General features: G+C 35.0%; 1 protein-coding gene across 6 annotated transcripts in view; it reads left to right on the top strand.

Annotated features, from left to right (window-relative positions):
- SPHKAP (SPHK1 interactor, AKAP domain containing) overlaps positions 1-14,457 on the top strand; it is a 181,420-nt gene that overhangs the window by 61,066 nt on the left and 105,897 nt on the right. For all 6 annotated transcript variants that reach the window (XM_008999649.5, XM_002749865.6, XM_035305966.3 and 3 more), the window contains one exon: positions 7,772-7,879. In XM_008999649.5, the coding sequence (XP_008997897.3) occupies positions 7,772-7,879 (108 nt within the window). The remainder of the gene's footprint in view (positions 1-7,771; positions 7,880-14,457) is intronic.

Below are 14,457 nucleotides of genomic sequence, written 5' to 3'. Positions count from 1 at the left end.
GAGATAATCTGAGACAAAGCCTAGAAAACATCTAAATTGGGCAAAATGCTGTTTCTTAAACATTGGGACTTAGTCTCTGTTCATCAAATGATAAGCAGGAGAGAGCTGGATTAGCATCTGTTCTGGCTTGAATGATAGCCTATTGTTTGGCAAAACCTACAGCAAATATTGTCCTTCTGTCTGGTTTTGCAAAACCTACCTTAGTTTCTGACAGGATTAGAAGTTCCTCAGTCATATTTATTGGATCAGTTAATCAAATGAAGTTAAAGTCTTACGAGAGAATTATATAACATCAGTAATAATATTAATAATAACAATAGCTACTATTTGTGAGCACTTGAAATAGTCAGACACTATGTGCACTCATTATTTCTAATGTCTGCAAAAAGATTCCTCATTGTGAGTAGAAATACTACCCTCATTTCATAGGTGGGAAAACTGAGTCTCAAAGAAGTTAAGTGACATGACTTAGGTAACACTTCATTCATGGAAAAATTGGAATTTGAAAACAGGTTTGTCTTCAAAGCTTACATTTTTATCCTTTGTTTTGGTTTTAGTGAGCTAGATGGATTTCAGAGATAAGGAAGACGGAGAGATGAGAGAATTGCAATACCAATACATAGGACCCCTGTGTGTGCCAAGCTTCCCTAAGGTCCCTTCTCAAGCATCATCTCTGAGTTTACTAGAGCTGGTATCACAAAATACACTAAGTTGCATAATTTGCAAATCACACAATTGTATTGCTCACCGTTCTAGAGGCTGGGAAGACCAAGATCAAGGAAACAGCAGATTCAGTGTCTGGTGAAGGCTCATTCTCCATAGATGGTGCCTTCTTGCCATGTCCTCATCTGGGAGAAGGAAGGGCAAAAAGCCTTCAAGACTTTTGTAAAAGGGCACGAATTCCATGCCTGCGGACAGACCCCCTTGTAACCTAATCACCTCACAAAGGCCTTACCTCTTAATGCCAACACATTGGGGATTCGATTTTAACCTGTGAGTGGAGGACACAAACATTCAGACCGTAACAATCCCACCCCTTTTATTCTCCATTGCTGCGCTTTCTTTATTTCTTCATGATACCTACCACAATGTGTAATTAAGTGTGTGCTTCAATGCTCCTTTATTTTCTGGAGCTCTCATGCCAAATTTTAAGTTATCATAAAAAATGGACACCAGTTTTGTATTACTCACTGTTGTATTACCTGGAGAGTAATCATGGTATGGACTAAATAAATTGCTATTTTTTAAGTAATTGAAAGAACCTAAGTAACTGCTCATTGTTAAGTAATTTGCTCTCCAAATTAAACTTTGGAGAGCAGACTATAAGACAGGAAATAGATAAAGAGATGTTCCAGAAAGCACCAAATTTTCAAGCCACGATAAATGAGAGAATTGTCCTGACATCGAATGCAAACAGGGAAATCAGGAAATCAGGTTTCTTTTAGGCACTGGAAGTGGGGAGGGAGGGAGTTTGTATGTAGACATGAATAGTCCAAGGTGATAGCAAGAAATCCAAAAGTCACAACTAACAGAAGTATAAAAAGCCAAGTTCTACGGAAAGGTTAAAGCTGGAACTGTAGAGCAGCAAGTCATCCATCCATGTGGTAATTAATTCCCTGAGACTCCATATGATTGATGAGAGCAGATAGACCAATACACTGAAGACCAGACTATAAGGAATACTTACATTTAGGGCACTGGGGAAGAAAAACTAGCTAAAAAGAGAGACATGTCTTCTCCACCTGCCCTCATACATCCAGACAACACAGATCCACCTTTCAACACTCTAGTCAAGGACAAAGCCCTTTCCCATCCCTTCCCCTAGGTAGAACTGACCAGTCCATCCTTGGTGATAGCTGACCTGGACTGTCATTGATCAGAGCACCTGATTTTCTTTATCACAATCTGAGTGCTTGTTCTTCCTCTAGTAGAGTGTCATCTTAATATTTTCAGTGCTGACATCAAAAGAGCTCAATGAGCATTTGTTAACTGATATTGACTGAAGGAGAGTAGAGAAGCAGGAGGAGAAAAATGAGAATGGCACATCACAAATAATAAATAAACTATGAGGAATTGTCAAATGTTGCGAAGAGGTCAAGAAAATATTCAATGAAACAGATACTCTCTAAATTTTACAACATTTCTGATACTAATAGCAACCATGTATCAATTACCTACTCTGTTGAGGTTAGCCCTTTACAATCATTTTCTCATTTGATCCTTAGAATAAACTTCTGAAATGCCTTTAATTATCTTCACGTAATAGATGCAAAAACTAAGTCCCAGAGAAGTTAAACGACTTGCCCAAGTTCATCCAATGAGATGAAATGGGATCCAATTTCAGTTCTGCCTCCAAATCTCCATGACTAACCACAACTCACTGTCTTCTCCAATTTAAATTACTTTTAAAAAAATATTAAGACACTGCTCAGTGATGTTTGGGGCTACATCCAGGTTACTAAGAGTCTATTTCTCCCTCTGTGTCTAATCAACACTGTATTTCTGCAACTTAGTTCTCTGTGTAAAAAGAAAAGTACCTGTCATGTAGAGCAACTATCTCCCTAACCTTATATACTGAACTCATGAAATTTTAAAAGAAAATGTGCCGTTATTATTTCAAATTTGTGACCACACAAAACATTCATTATTAGCTCTTCGTCTAAAATAAGTAAGTCCATCCATAACTAAAAATAGCAGATAAATAAATGAGCCATTGAGAGCCTGGTGAGTTTTTCTCTTTTCCCTCTCAGAAAGCAACTCTCTCAGCAAGGAGAATATATTCATAAACTTCAAAATCATTAAATTCTCAAGCACCTATTCTTCCTTCAAGCATTCTTCTTTTCCTAATAATTCGTCCAAGCCATGAAACTGAAAGCTTCTCGCAGGCTAAAATTGCTTAATATGTGATACTAAGTGGTTTACTGAAGTCTGCATTTTTATTCTCTTTGCCTATTTGGCTCTCAGTGTATACTATCTGAGAAAGGGAGAGGGAGGAGGAGAGAAAGGGTAAGGGAGGAGGAGAATTACATGATGTTTGTTTGCTATAGAATTGGCCTTCAGATCATTTGCTTTAATTGTTTACCAAAGGCAAAGGGAGGTGGGGAGCTAGTGGACTTAACTACACAGTTAACAAGGAGGCAGGACCGGAATTTAAACCTCATGAACACACCTAAGTTCAGAGAAAGAGAGAAATAGGTAAATGCATAGACTGGGATTTGGTATAACCTGAAAATGAGAAACTGTATAAATTCAATGGAACACTGCCTTAGTGGATGCTTTAATGTCCGGGAGCCTGACCCAAATTCTAGTTCTGCAAAAACTGAATAAATTATTGATCTCTCTAAGCCTAGGCAAAGGAAATAATAACTATTATGATGGCTAATTCTTACTGGGCATGTAGGATGCACCAGGCACTGTTTTAAGGACCTTACCTATGTTAGCCCCGAGAATCTACCTCAGAAGCCTAGAGATTCAATTCAGATAATAGTGTAGGTCAAGACATAGCCTAGACAGTTCTCAATAAACGTATTATTATTTGGTCAATAATTAAAGAATATAAGTATTTAATAATGAATTATCTAAATATTAATGAAATTTATGGAAAATATATCTTATTTATTAATATAATCAGATAAACTAATTTTTAAAAATGATAAAATTAAAATTTTGAAGTTACATTTATGTGGCTTATGAATATTCTCACCAAACAAAGAATCTCTCTTCCAAACATTTCTTCTTAAGCATAGCAAGATTCAGGTTTTATTTTAAATTCCAGTTCCTTATTCTGCTGTTTATGTTTCTTCTAAAGCAAAAATGTGCTGTAGGGAAGAGACACAGTATCCTAGGGAAATGCAAGAGTCAAATGAGAAATCTTTCTAAAATTCTTCGTTGAATGAGCAGGTCCCTAAAGCACTTGACATTTTCCTCACATCTAGGATAGGACAGAGGAAGGTCTCTGTATACTTTTAGTTATTATTTGTTTTTAAAATATGTGCAAAAAAATAAATGCCTTTAAAATATCTGCTGAAGACTTGGCGGATCGTGCATATTTCTCTACTAGAGAAGTTAAATGCAGGTGAAATCCCACAGGTAGCCAGCTCTTCTCCTAACTAGCCTCATCTTCAGACAGCCCCTTCCATAATTCTGGAATCTTCGCAATGGAAGGTTTCAGACTGATGAGTTTTAGCAAGTCCCCCTCTGCCTGTCTGTTTCACCAGGAAAATGTACCCAACCAGGCCACCAATGTTCTGAAAGCACCAAGTGAATTGTGTCTGAACTCTGTCCCCTTCCTAAGGCTGATAAGTGACAGTTGCTTTTCTCTGTTGCAATATTTTGTTGTAACCATGGTATTATGCATCCTAAATATATCAGAATGTAGACAAGGGGCAGGGTATAATTTTGAGTGGTGAGCTTTAGAATGACTAAGAAGTGATTCTTGGAATATTTCTTAAATTGCATTGTTAGGCATTATTAACTGGTATTTCATTTGATGCCTGTATTTTAAATCTTGAATGTTCTTATGATGCAGCGTTAATGAGTGCTTTGTTTTATTGATGGGTGTTCCAAAATCTAGGGATCACAGAAAGGCAATGAGCAGAAGCATGGTGGCATCGGTTTGCTTAAAGATAACTCAAGTCGATGTAAAATCATGCTTTCCGTTGAGAAATTAAAATACTGATAATACTTTGCAACTAGATCAATCACATTATAATTTATATCACAAAAAGTTCCCTCTCTTCAAGAAAATTGTCACCTCAGAATTTCCCTAATAGAAAACTAACTTTAAAATGGAAGTCCATAGGAAAATGTAGTTTTATTTATGAAAATTAGATGCACATAAGTTTTTGGAAACATACCCCAAATCATACCCATTTGTGTGGGTATATTAGACAGCCCTGTTCAGTAATTTCATGTCCAAAGTCAGGCTCTGAGCAACTTGGGGCAGAAACTCAAATCTCTCTGAGACTCAAGGTCTTCATTTTCAACCTGAAAATTTCTGTAAAGATTTATATCTTTAAATAATTCCTACCTTATAGCATTGCAAAAAAGATTAAATGAAAAAGTAAAAATACATATAATATGGAAATTTTAGCACAACTTCAACATATTCTGAGCATGCAAAAATAGTAGCTGTAACTGTTAATACTGCAAAATGCATAACTAAAATTATACCATAGACCAGAATGTTTGCTAAAGAAAATTTGCCTTCTCACATATGACATATTTTCAGTCCTCTAATTTCAGATAGAAAGCATCCAATGTTCTTTTGTCCTCAGACACCTTCAAATAGTAACAGTAAAAACCAAGTTCTGAGAGATTAACTTACCATTTCCGTGGCACGGCGTTTCACATATATCATCTCAGTGAATACCCCCAATGAGCCCAGCAGATGAGTAGTATCCCCATTCACAGCTGTGGAAACTTAAACTCAAGTCATCTGTTTGAGGTCATCCTGCTACTAATGACCAAGTTTGGATTTCAACCCAGTCAGACCACTAAGGTCGCTGCTCTTAAACTCTATTCTATGCTGGAAATAAAAGAGAAAGTCGCGTGAATGGCAGAAAGTGCATGTGGAATTAGAGCCTTTTTCTACTTTAACTAAAGTTCATCCGTGTCAATGGTTCTCAATGTTTTTTGAACTCAAAATTATTTTGTACTGTAAGAAAAATGTTAGGGACCTCAAGAAGTTCTTGTTTGTATGGATTATACTTCTTGCTAATTTCCATATTACAAATTAAAGCTAAGACATTTTTTATTCATTTTCTTTTCAAATAACAATTTTAGATAAGAATTTATTATTTGACAAAATAATTTAAAAATAATATTAAACATATTATCCTGTATAACATACTTTTTTGAAAAATATTTGTTTTCCAAAACAAAGAAAACCCTTTAGTGAGAAGATTTCAATTTACATGTCTGCAAATCCTCTTAATGTCTGACTTGATACGAGACAACTGAGCTGGCCTAGCTGCCTCTGCATTCAGTCTGTTGTGCTGTCACACATCATGTATCCTCTGGAAAACTCCATGGAATATACATGAGACAATGAGAGCAAAAAGGGAACATAATGTCTTAGTATTATTTTCAAAGTAGTTTGACTGCTGCACTCTCTGAAGGATGTTGGGGACATCCTGAGGGGTCCCAGCCCACCCGTGAAGAACCAGTTTAGGTAAAATATTTAGAGAACTGAGACATTCCCTAGCCAATGTCAGTCGGCAGTAATAATTAAAGTTCATCATTCAATTACTTGCTCATCCACAAAGGGTCTCTTTGTACTGTTCTGGGAAAGAATGATGAAAATTTACTAATGAAAGTTTATCATTAATATGATAAATGATATAATTTTGATATATAATTATATTTTATATCACTATAAATAATAATAAAATTTATTGTTAATAAATTTTGTCCTTTTTTAGGTAAGTAGCGTTACTCATCTAAAATGTGTCAGAATTAGATTTAGCTCACTGTATTCAGAGACTAAAAGTAATATATTTCTATCTTTACAGAAAAAGAGAAGACAATCTTTTGTTGTACAAATGAAATATAATTGAAGTACCATCCAATTTTACTGGCATTAACCAAACTGATTAAATCTGTTATGTTGCTTTTAGCGAAAGTAGTAGTCAAGTATTAGCAGACATATACCCTAATAAAGTAGAGGGTACCAGAAAAGCATTGGAAATCTTTGAAAAGATGAAGAAAATGTTATACAATATTTGAATTTTTTTTTTTTTTTTTGAGAAAGACTTTTGCTCTTGTTGTTCAAGCTGGAGTGCAATGTTGTGACCTCGGCTCACCGCAACCTCTGCCTCCTGGGTTCAAGCAATTATTCCGCCTCAGCCTCTCGAGTAGCTGGGATTACAGGCTCAGGCTACCATGCCCAGCTAATTTTTTGTATGTTTAGTAGAGACAGGGTGTCACGATGTTGGCTAGGCTTGTCTCATACTCCTGACCTCAGGTGATCCTCCTGCCTTGGTCTCCCAAAGTGCTGGGATGACAGACGTGAGCCACCATGCCCCGTCAATATTTAGATAATTTAAAGACACATTAGCAATTATTTGTAATATTTCATCTTCAAAATATCTCAGCTCCAAAATATACTTGCTCTTCCTTGCTACAAAAACCCAAATCCAGAAATAAGACATTTGTAAATCATATTTGGTTTTGTTAATTCATGTATCCCAGTTATTTTTGCCATGCTGTACTATTTCTACATGGCAAATGGTATTTTATGCAATCTATTTCTAAGTTATTTCTAATAACTTTTTAAATTAACATAGTACCCTAGGTGTTCTAGAAAAATTGTACACTATTTCAAAGCTTTGTTACCAGAGCTAAAGAACTGAAGAATCAATATTACATCAAAGGAAAAAGCCCACATTTTGTTAATTGAAAATATTTATGGAGTGTGAAAGAACACTAACACTAAATGAAGTTCGATCCCCATCACCCGTAGAGTCATATCCTCAAAACAACCATTTGATTGCAAATTATACGAAAGCTGCACACATTGACATTTCCAGGTGTTGGATTTGATGAGAGAACATCCATGTTAACATTAAGTATTTCTCTCAAAGCTAACTCTTGGTTGGATATTTTACATATTTTAGAGGTGCTATCATCCTGCAAATTTTTTCTAACACCCAGAAGTTCTGAGGAAAATAAACACCTACAGGTTTTTTAAATATATATATAAGAAAAAAAGGCTGCTGTTTAGATAGAAAGCATTGCAGAACAAGCACTGAGGTTTTCTGGGTTCCCCCAGGTTCTTCGCAGCAACAGCCTGCTGGAGTCAACAGACTACTGGTTGCAGAATCAGAGGATGCCCTGCCAAATTGGTTTTATAGAAGACAAGTCTGAAAACTGTGCTTCTGTAAGTATACAGATTTCTTGAAATGTTGTCTGATAAAGCAGGGAAACGGGCACATGTACCCATATTTAGGACCAAAAGTTTCATAATTCATTAAATACCAGTTGAGAAAACATTCCTTAGAAAATACAGAACTGGTTTTATGGACTATTATCAAAATGGCATGCAGAGCTAATGTTTCTACCCTCATTTTGCTCATGTGAACAGGTAAGTTATCTAAAAGAAAAAAATGTTTATATTTTCAAAAATTACTGGTAAAAAGATTTGGAAATAGAGTTATATGGTGAGAAGTAAAAAGCCATTCAACAACTCTCTTGTATTCTTTTTTGTATGTTTTATAACACCTACTAGTAAATATTTTCCAGTATGAAAAATGGCTAAAAATGTTCCATCATTCTTCTATGTTATAGTCACTATTGGAAAACCTTTTAACCCAAAAAATAAACAGGCATACATTTTAATATACTGAAGCCGAGCCTTACATACGAAACCTTATTTTTCAGGGGAAAATATGTTCTTCCAGATAAACAATATTATTCTTTCAGCTTGGAAAGGTATTAGATATTATAATAGAATATGGTCCTTCCTATATGTTACAGAAAGCTATATGTTTTATTCTGATTGAAATCACCTAGCTCTAATGGGGTCATGAGTACAGAGATTGCGGGAGAGTGTTTCCAAAGAGGAGAGAAATGTAATGTAATTCGCATGACTAAATTGAGAGCATCAGCTCTGAGCTATTCCTGGAGATAAGTTGCATGCCAGCATTTCTGTTAAAAGAAACAAGAAAGGAAGCTGAAAATGGGATAGGGAGGCTTTTTATATATAATGAGCAGAACTAAAGAACCAGAACTGGCAGACAGAGGATGTTAAACATTTCACACTGCACAAGAAATGCGGAGTCCACTCAATAGACTTAAGTCAATCCCTTTGTTGAGGCAAATGTTTATGATTCTTCTACTTTTAGTACTTTTGATCCCTTGTCCAGAAAATTAGTTGCTGGCTAAGATTCTTTGGGGGAAAGCACAAAGAATTCAGTGGCAAAAATTTAAGTAATATCTTCTTTGCACATTCAATTCTGATATGAGTTGGAAAATTCAGGCATTTGCGGAACAGGTCTCTAGTTACACAGCTACAAATTGTAAAATGGAGAGGAAAAGCTATCAGCAGACACACTTTGGTCTAAGTTGTCATTTCAACAGCTCCTAAAAAAAGTCTCTCAAGAGAACTCACTAAAGTTGGGGCACTAAAAATTGTGTAGTGAAGGGCAAAGAGGTCTTCTCTGAACAGTATATGTTGAGGGTCTGGATTTCAGAGCTACAATTCAAAGGCTAACTCTGAATTTTTAGTCCCTTTATAGTGTCAGATGGCATCAGTGAGGTTGAGCTGATTTTTCCTGCCTTTATAGTTCTCCCTATTCTTTCCAAAAGGGGAAAAACCTATACACAAGTAAGAGGCATATTGAAAGATTCATTTGCTCCCAATAGTTTGTAATAATTGAAACTTCCACAAAAAAATGAAAAATTGAATTAAAAAAGTTGAACCCACAGAAGTGGAGAGTAGAATGGGTGGTTACCAGGGAATGCAGTAATAGATTACGGGGAAGGTTGAGAAGACATTAGTCAAAGCATACAAAATTTCATTTAGATGGAAGGGATATGTTTAAGAGGTGTATTGTAGAATGTGGTGACTATAATTAGTAGCAATACATTGTATTCTTGAAAAAATGCCAAGAGAATAGATTTTAAGAGTTCTCAACAAAAAAAGATAACTATGTGAGTTAATGCATATATTTATTAGTTCAATTTAGCCATTCCAGAATGTATATACTGTATATTTCAGAATATTTTGTTGTACATAATAAGTACATTCAATTTTGTCAACCTAAAACATAAAATAAAGCATTTTAGAAAATGTCCAGAACTCTAAACCTAAAAGAAATTTCAGGGTCCTTATGAAAAATTAACCCCAATCTCACAAAAGTGTCCTGTAGTTACTTTTTCATAATTTCCAAATCCTGTCTTTCTGACTTGGCACAGATTTCTAGGGTGGGTAGAGGAAACTTAGATGTCCAGAGCTGCACTTTCCCAAAAGGAAATTATTGTCTACAGAAGAAATAGAAGTAAACCATAGAGGTGATGGATCAGGACAAAGAATTCATGAGCAAAATAGCCACACAGAAGGAGTGACCAAAATCATCAGGGCATAAGGACTTAATTCCTTTTCAAAACCAGTTCTCCACATCAGCATGCAAATGAAGTATAATTTAAAGAGGGAAAATAGATTATATTTTAAAATAATATTCTGATTATAGTTTAATTTTAAGAATAGTTTTACAAAATCATCCCAAACCTTAATGTCTTTACATATAATCACAAGAGATTCTGAGGAACCTGTATCGATTCAGTTCTCACTGCTTTGTAACCTGTTCATTACTCTGTGGGGACCCAACTCCAAGTTATTCTTGCTTCTTTAACTTATTTGATCCTGACCAAAATTAGTAGCCAATATTTTCCTATCTAGTTTTGATTGGGCTGGTATTCACTCTAATGAACTTCTGGTGTTTAGATGTGTGGTTTCTTTGATCTCAGTATGTCAGTGGTAGCAAAGTTTCCTGAATTCAAGATGTCCACATAATATTTTTATTGAGGAACAATCTCAGACATGGAAAACATTCAGGATGTTGTGTGCATATTTCAATACCCCTGTTTTTTCTCAAGCATCAAATGATGAGTTATAGTCATTTTTTCAGTGGGAAATGGCGTTCATTTCATAGTTAATATAAGAAGTCTTAGTGAAGAGCAGTTTGGGAGCAGCTGGAAACATTATAGGTATGTGGAACAGGAACAACTATTCAGAAAGTCTGGCTCAGAAGCCCCCTGAAGACATCTTCAATAGTTTTTTAAAAGGTATCTGTATTAGTCTGTTTATACATGCTGATAAATACCCAACACTGGGTAATTTATAAAGAAAAAGAGGTTTAATGAACTCATAGTTCCATGTGGCTGGGGAGGCCTCACAATCATGCTGGAAGGCAAAAGGCATATCTTACCTGGTGGCAGGCAAAAGAAAATGAGAGCCGAGAGAAAAGGGAAATAGCTTATAAAATTATGAGATCTTGTGAGACTTATTCATCACCACAAGAACAGTATGGGGGAACCATGATTCAATTATCTCCCACTGGGTCCCTCCCACAACCCATGGGAATCATGGGTGCTACAACTCAAGATGAGATTTGGGTGGAGACACCGACAAACCATATCAGCATCAAATATAAAAACTGTGCCTACCTGTTTCTAAATAAAAGTCTCCTATCAAACAACCTAATTTTATTTCTTTTTCTAATTTGCTAATCTGAAAAAGTATACTCATATACTAACTTCATGACATTTATTAAACCTCATCATTTGAAAGAAAGGAAATGAGGAGTAGGATACTGGAATTGGAAGCCAATATCCAAAACCCAACAGCTGAGACAGTATCTTGTTAGAGGTTCTTCACACAAGTGGTAGGAATTGGATGTGTCAGGACTCTTAACTTTTTTTTTTAATTAAAAGTTAAATTAAACTAGGTATTGTGGCTCACACCAATAATCAGATAACTTTGGGAGGCTGAGGTGGGAAGATTTCTTAAAGCCAGGAGTTCAAGAGCAGCCTGGGCAACACAATGAGATCCCATCTCTACAAAAAAATTAAAAATTAGCTGGGCATGGTGGTGCATGTTTGTAGTCCCAGTTATGCAGGAGACTGAGGCAGAAGGATTGCTTGAGCTCAGGAGTTCAAGACTGCAGTTAGCTAGGATCCCACTACTGCACTCCAGTCTGGGTAACAAAGTGTGACCCTATTTCAAAAAAAAAAAAATAAGGTAATTAGTTCTTTAAAAATCTTCTACTGCTTTTTTCCTATTTACTAGAATTTAATTTTTGACTTTGCACAAAACATCTTTTAGTTTAATACTTCATTAACATTACCTTGACCATTCACATTATTTCTATTCATAGTTATTGTCAGGCTTTTTTTGTACTGATTATTCGAAGACTCCCAGCTATTAACCTCCAAACAAATTATACCTTTTTTCTAGCATGCACTTTAATTGATTAATCACAGTACTTAAAAATGTGTTGTATTTGCCTTAAATTTGTAAAAAAAGCAAATAAAGCTCTCAAGCAGCCTCTAACATGCCTCACATGATACTGCAAAGCTGAGACATTTTACAGCTATTCTGAGTCTTCTATGCTAATGCAATCTAGTGGCAACAACGACAAAATGATATCTCAGATAACTCTTATTTTATGTGATTTCTCCAATTATACCTAAGCCCTATTTGACAAACGCCACAGTTGATAAGTTGTTCTATGGAAGAATCTAGACTCACATGATCAAAGAAATATTATAATATTATAATAATTATAATAAAATATACAATCTATAATATAATATATTCTAATTATATATGATATAATATATAATTATAATTATATGTAATATAATTACATATGAATATATTACATATAATTATAATTATATATTATATCATGTATAATTATTACATATATTATTATATCATATATAATTATATTACATATAATTATAATTATATATTATATCATATATAATTAGAATATATTATAATTATATATATTTTGCATTATATCATATATTATGATTAATTATCATGTAATTATAATTATATATTATATCATATATAACTATTACATATCATATATGTTATAATGTATAATTATATGATATAATAATTATACACTATATTATATATAATATAATATAATTATATATATGATATAATATACAATTACATGATATAATATATAATTATTATATCATATATGATATATGTAATTATTATATTATATATGATATAATATTAATTATATAATAATTATTTTAATATATAATATAATTATGTGCTATATATAATATAATAATTATAGAACTGTGAAAGGACATTTTAAATTATCTAGTGCAGGTAGTTACAAAGTTGTCAAGAAGCCTTTAGTGTTTTTTCTTTAAAAATTAAGTTTTAAAATTATTGCTTCTTTAATTTTAGACTTACCAAAAAATTGCAAGCCTCCTCAAATTTTAACACTTAACATTGCTTTATCCTTTTCTCTGCATGTATCTGTTTCTGTGTAAATGTTCATATATAATTTTTCTATGGAAACTCTTGAGAATGAATTATAGGCATGATGCCTCTTTATTTCTACACACTTCAGCGTGGGACCTAAATACATAAAACCAGGATTGAACCCAGACCTGCAGAAATCTTTGTTCAGGCTCCTAATTCAGTGCCCACTGAACCCATTGTACACTGGGTACTGAATTAATTCTTTTAATATTTCTTTAACATTTTTAAGGAGGAGCTGAATGCTGTCTGTAGAAAAGTAAAAACCTATCAAATGCTAATGGCAGAAGTCATCCAGCCTCTGAGCAAAATAAAGGTCCTCTATTCAGCTGGACTCACTCCCTTTAGGAAGCAGTTTAAGAATCAAGAGTTAACCTGAGCAAACAGCAGGCTGTGGAAGACAAAGTGAGAGGCAGCTCTCAGCTCCCACTACTGAGGACTTATTCCTGCCAGCTTCAGCCAGTACCACGCTCTGAGAGAGACCCTTGGATAAGTTGTTTCTTCCATTTCAACTTATTTTCAGGGATTTTTGTGTCCATCCCTTTTAGGTGGGTGCAGAAGGGATCTACTTGGGAGGCTTGCTTTCTAATCCAGTCTAGAGAAAACAGATAAACAAGGCAACTGAGTGAGGCAGAGCAGGAAACCCCAGGCCTATCTGTGTGGCATTCCCTGTGCAGCAGTTCCTGAGGCACCTAGGGAAATCCAGCAGGCCCAGAGGAAACTTTCTGACTTTCAGTCAAATGAAATTTCTACTAAACTTCATGAAGCCTCTTAAAGACAATGACTTAGGATTCTTTGGTGAGTTGGGGGGAAAGTATGACACAGAACGTTGGTGGAGGAAAGTCAGTCATCACTAGCAGCTTAGTGACTCTGTATCCGTGATGGTTGTGTGGAAGAAACAGAAACCAAGAAAAGTGAAACATGAAACTGAAGAGTGGACCTGGTGGCTCACACCTGGAATTGCAGCACTTTGGGAGGCTGAGATGGAAGGATCGCTTGAGCCCAGGAGTTTGAGGCCAGCCTGGGCAAAAAACGTGGGTCCCCCATCTCTACACAATATTTTTAAAATTAGTCTGATGTGATGGCAAGGGCCAGCTATTTGGGAGGTTGGGGGAGGAGATCACTGGAGCCCAGGAGTTCAAGGCTGCAATGAACTATGATAGCACCATTGCACTCCAGCCTGGGTGACAGAGTGAGACTCTGTTTCAAAACAACAACAACAAAAATTGAGGGATTTTTAGTAAATGACTTGAAGGCTAAATTTGAAGTGGATTACCAAATAATGCAGCACTGTATAGTATAGGCTTGAGACTTAGTCCATACATTTATCAACATCTTGAATCCTGAAACTATTAAAGAAAAAGCTTTTACAAATTTACTTTTATTTAAAATGGACTCCGAATTAGATCATATGCTGCACGTAGAATTCTACATAGTAA

Source organism: Callithrix jacchus, chromosome 6 (genome assembly GCF_049354715.1).
Source record: "Callithrix jacchus isolate 240 chromosome 6, calJac240_pri, whole genome shotgun sequence".
Taxonomy (NCBI): Eukaryota; Metazoa; Chordata; class Mammalia; order Primates; family Cebidae; genus Callithrix; species Callithrix jacchus.
This window is presented reverse-complemented; position numbering and strand designations above follow the sequence as displayed.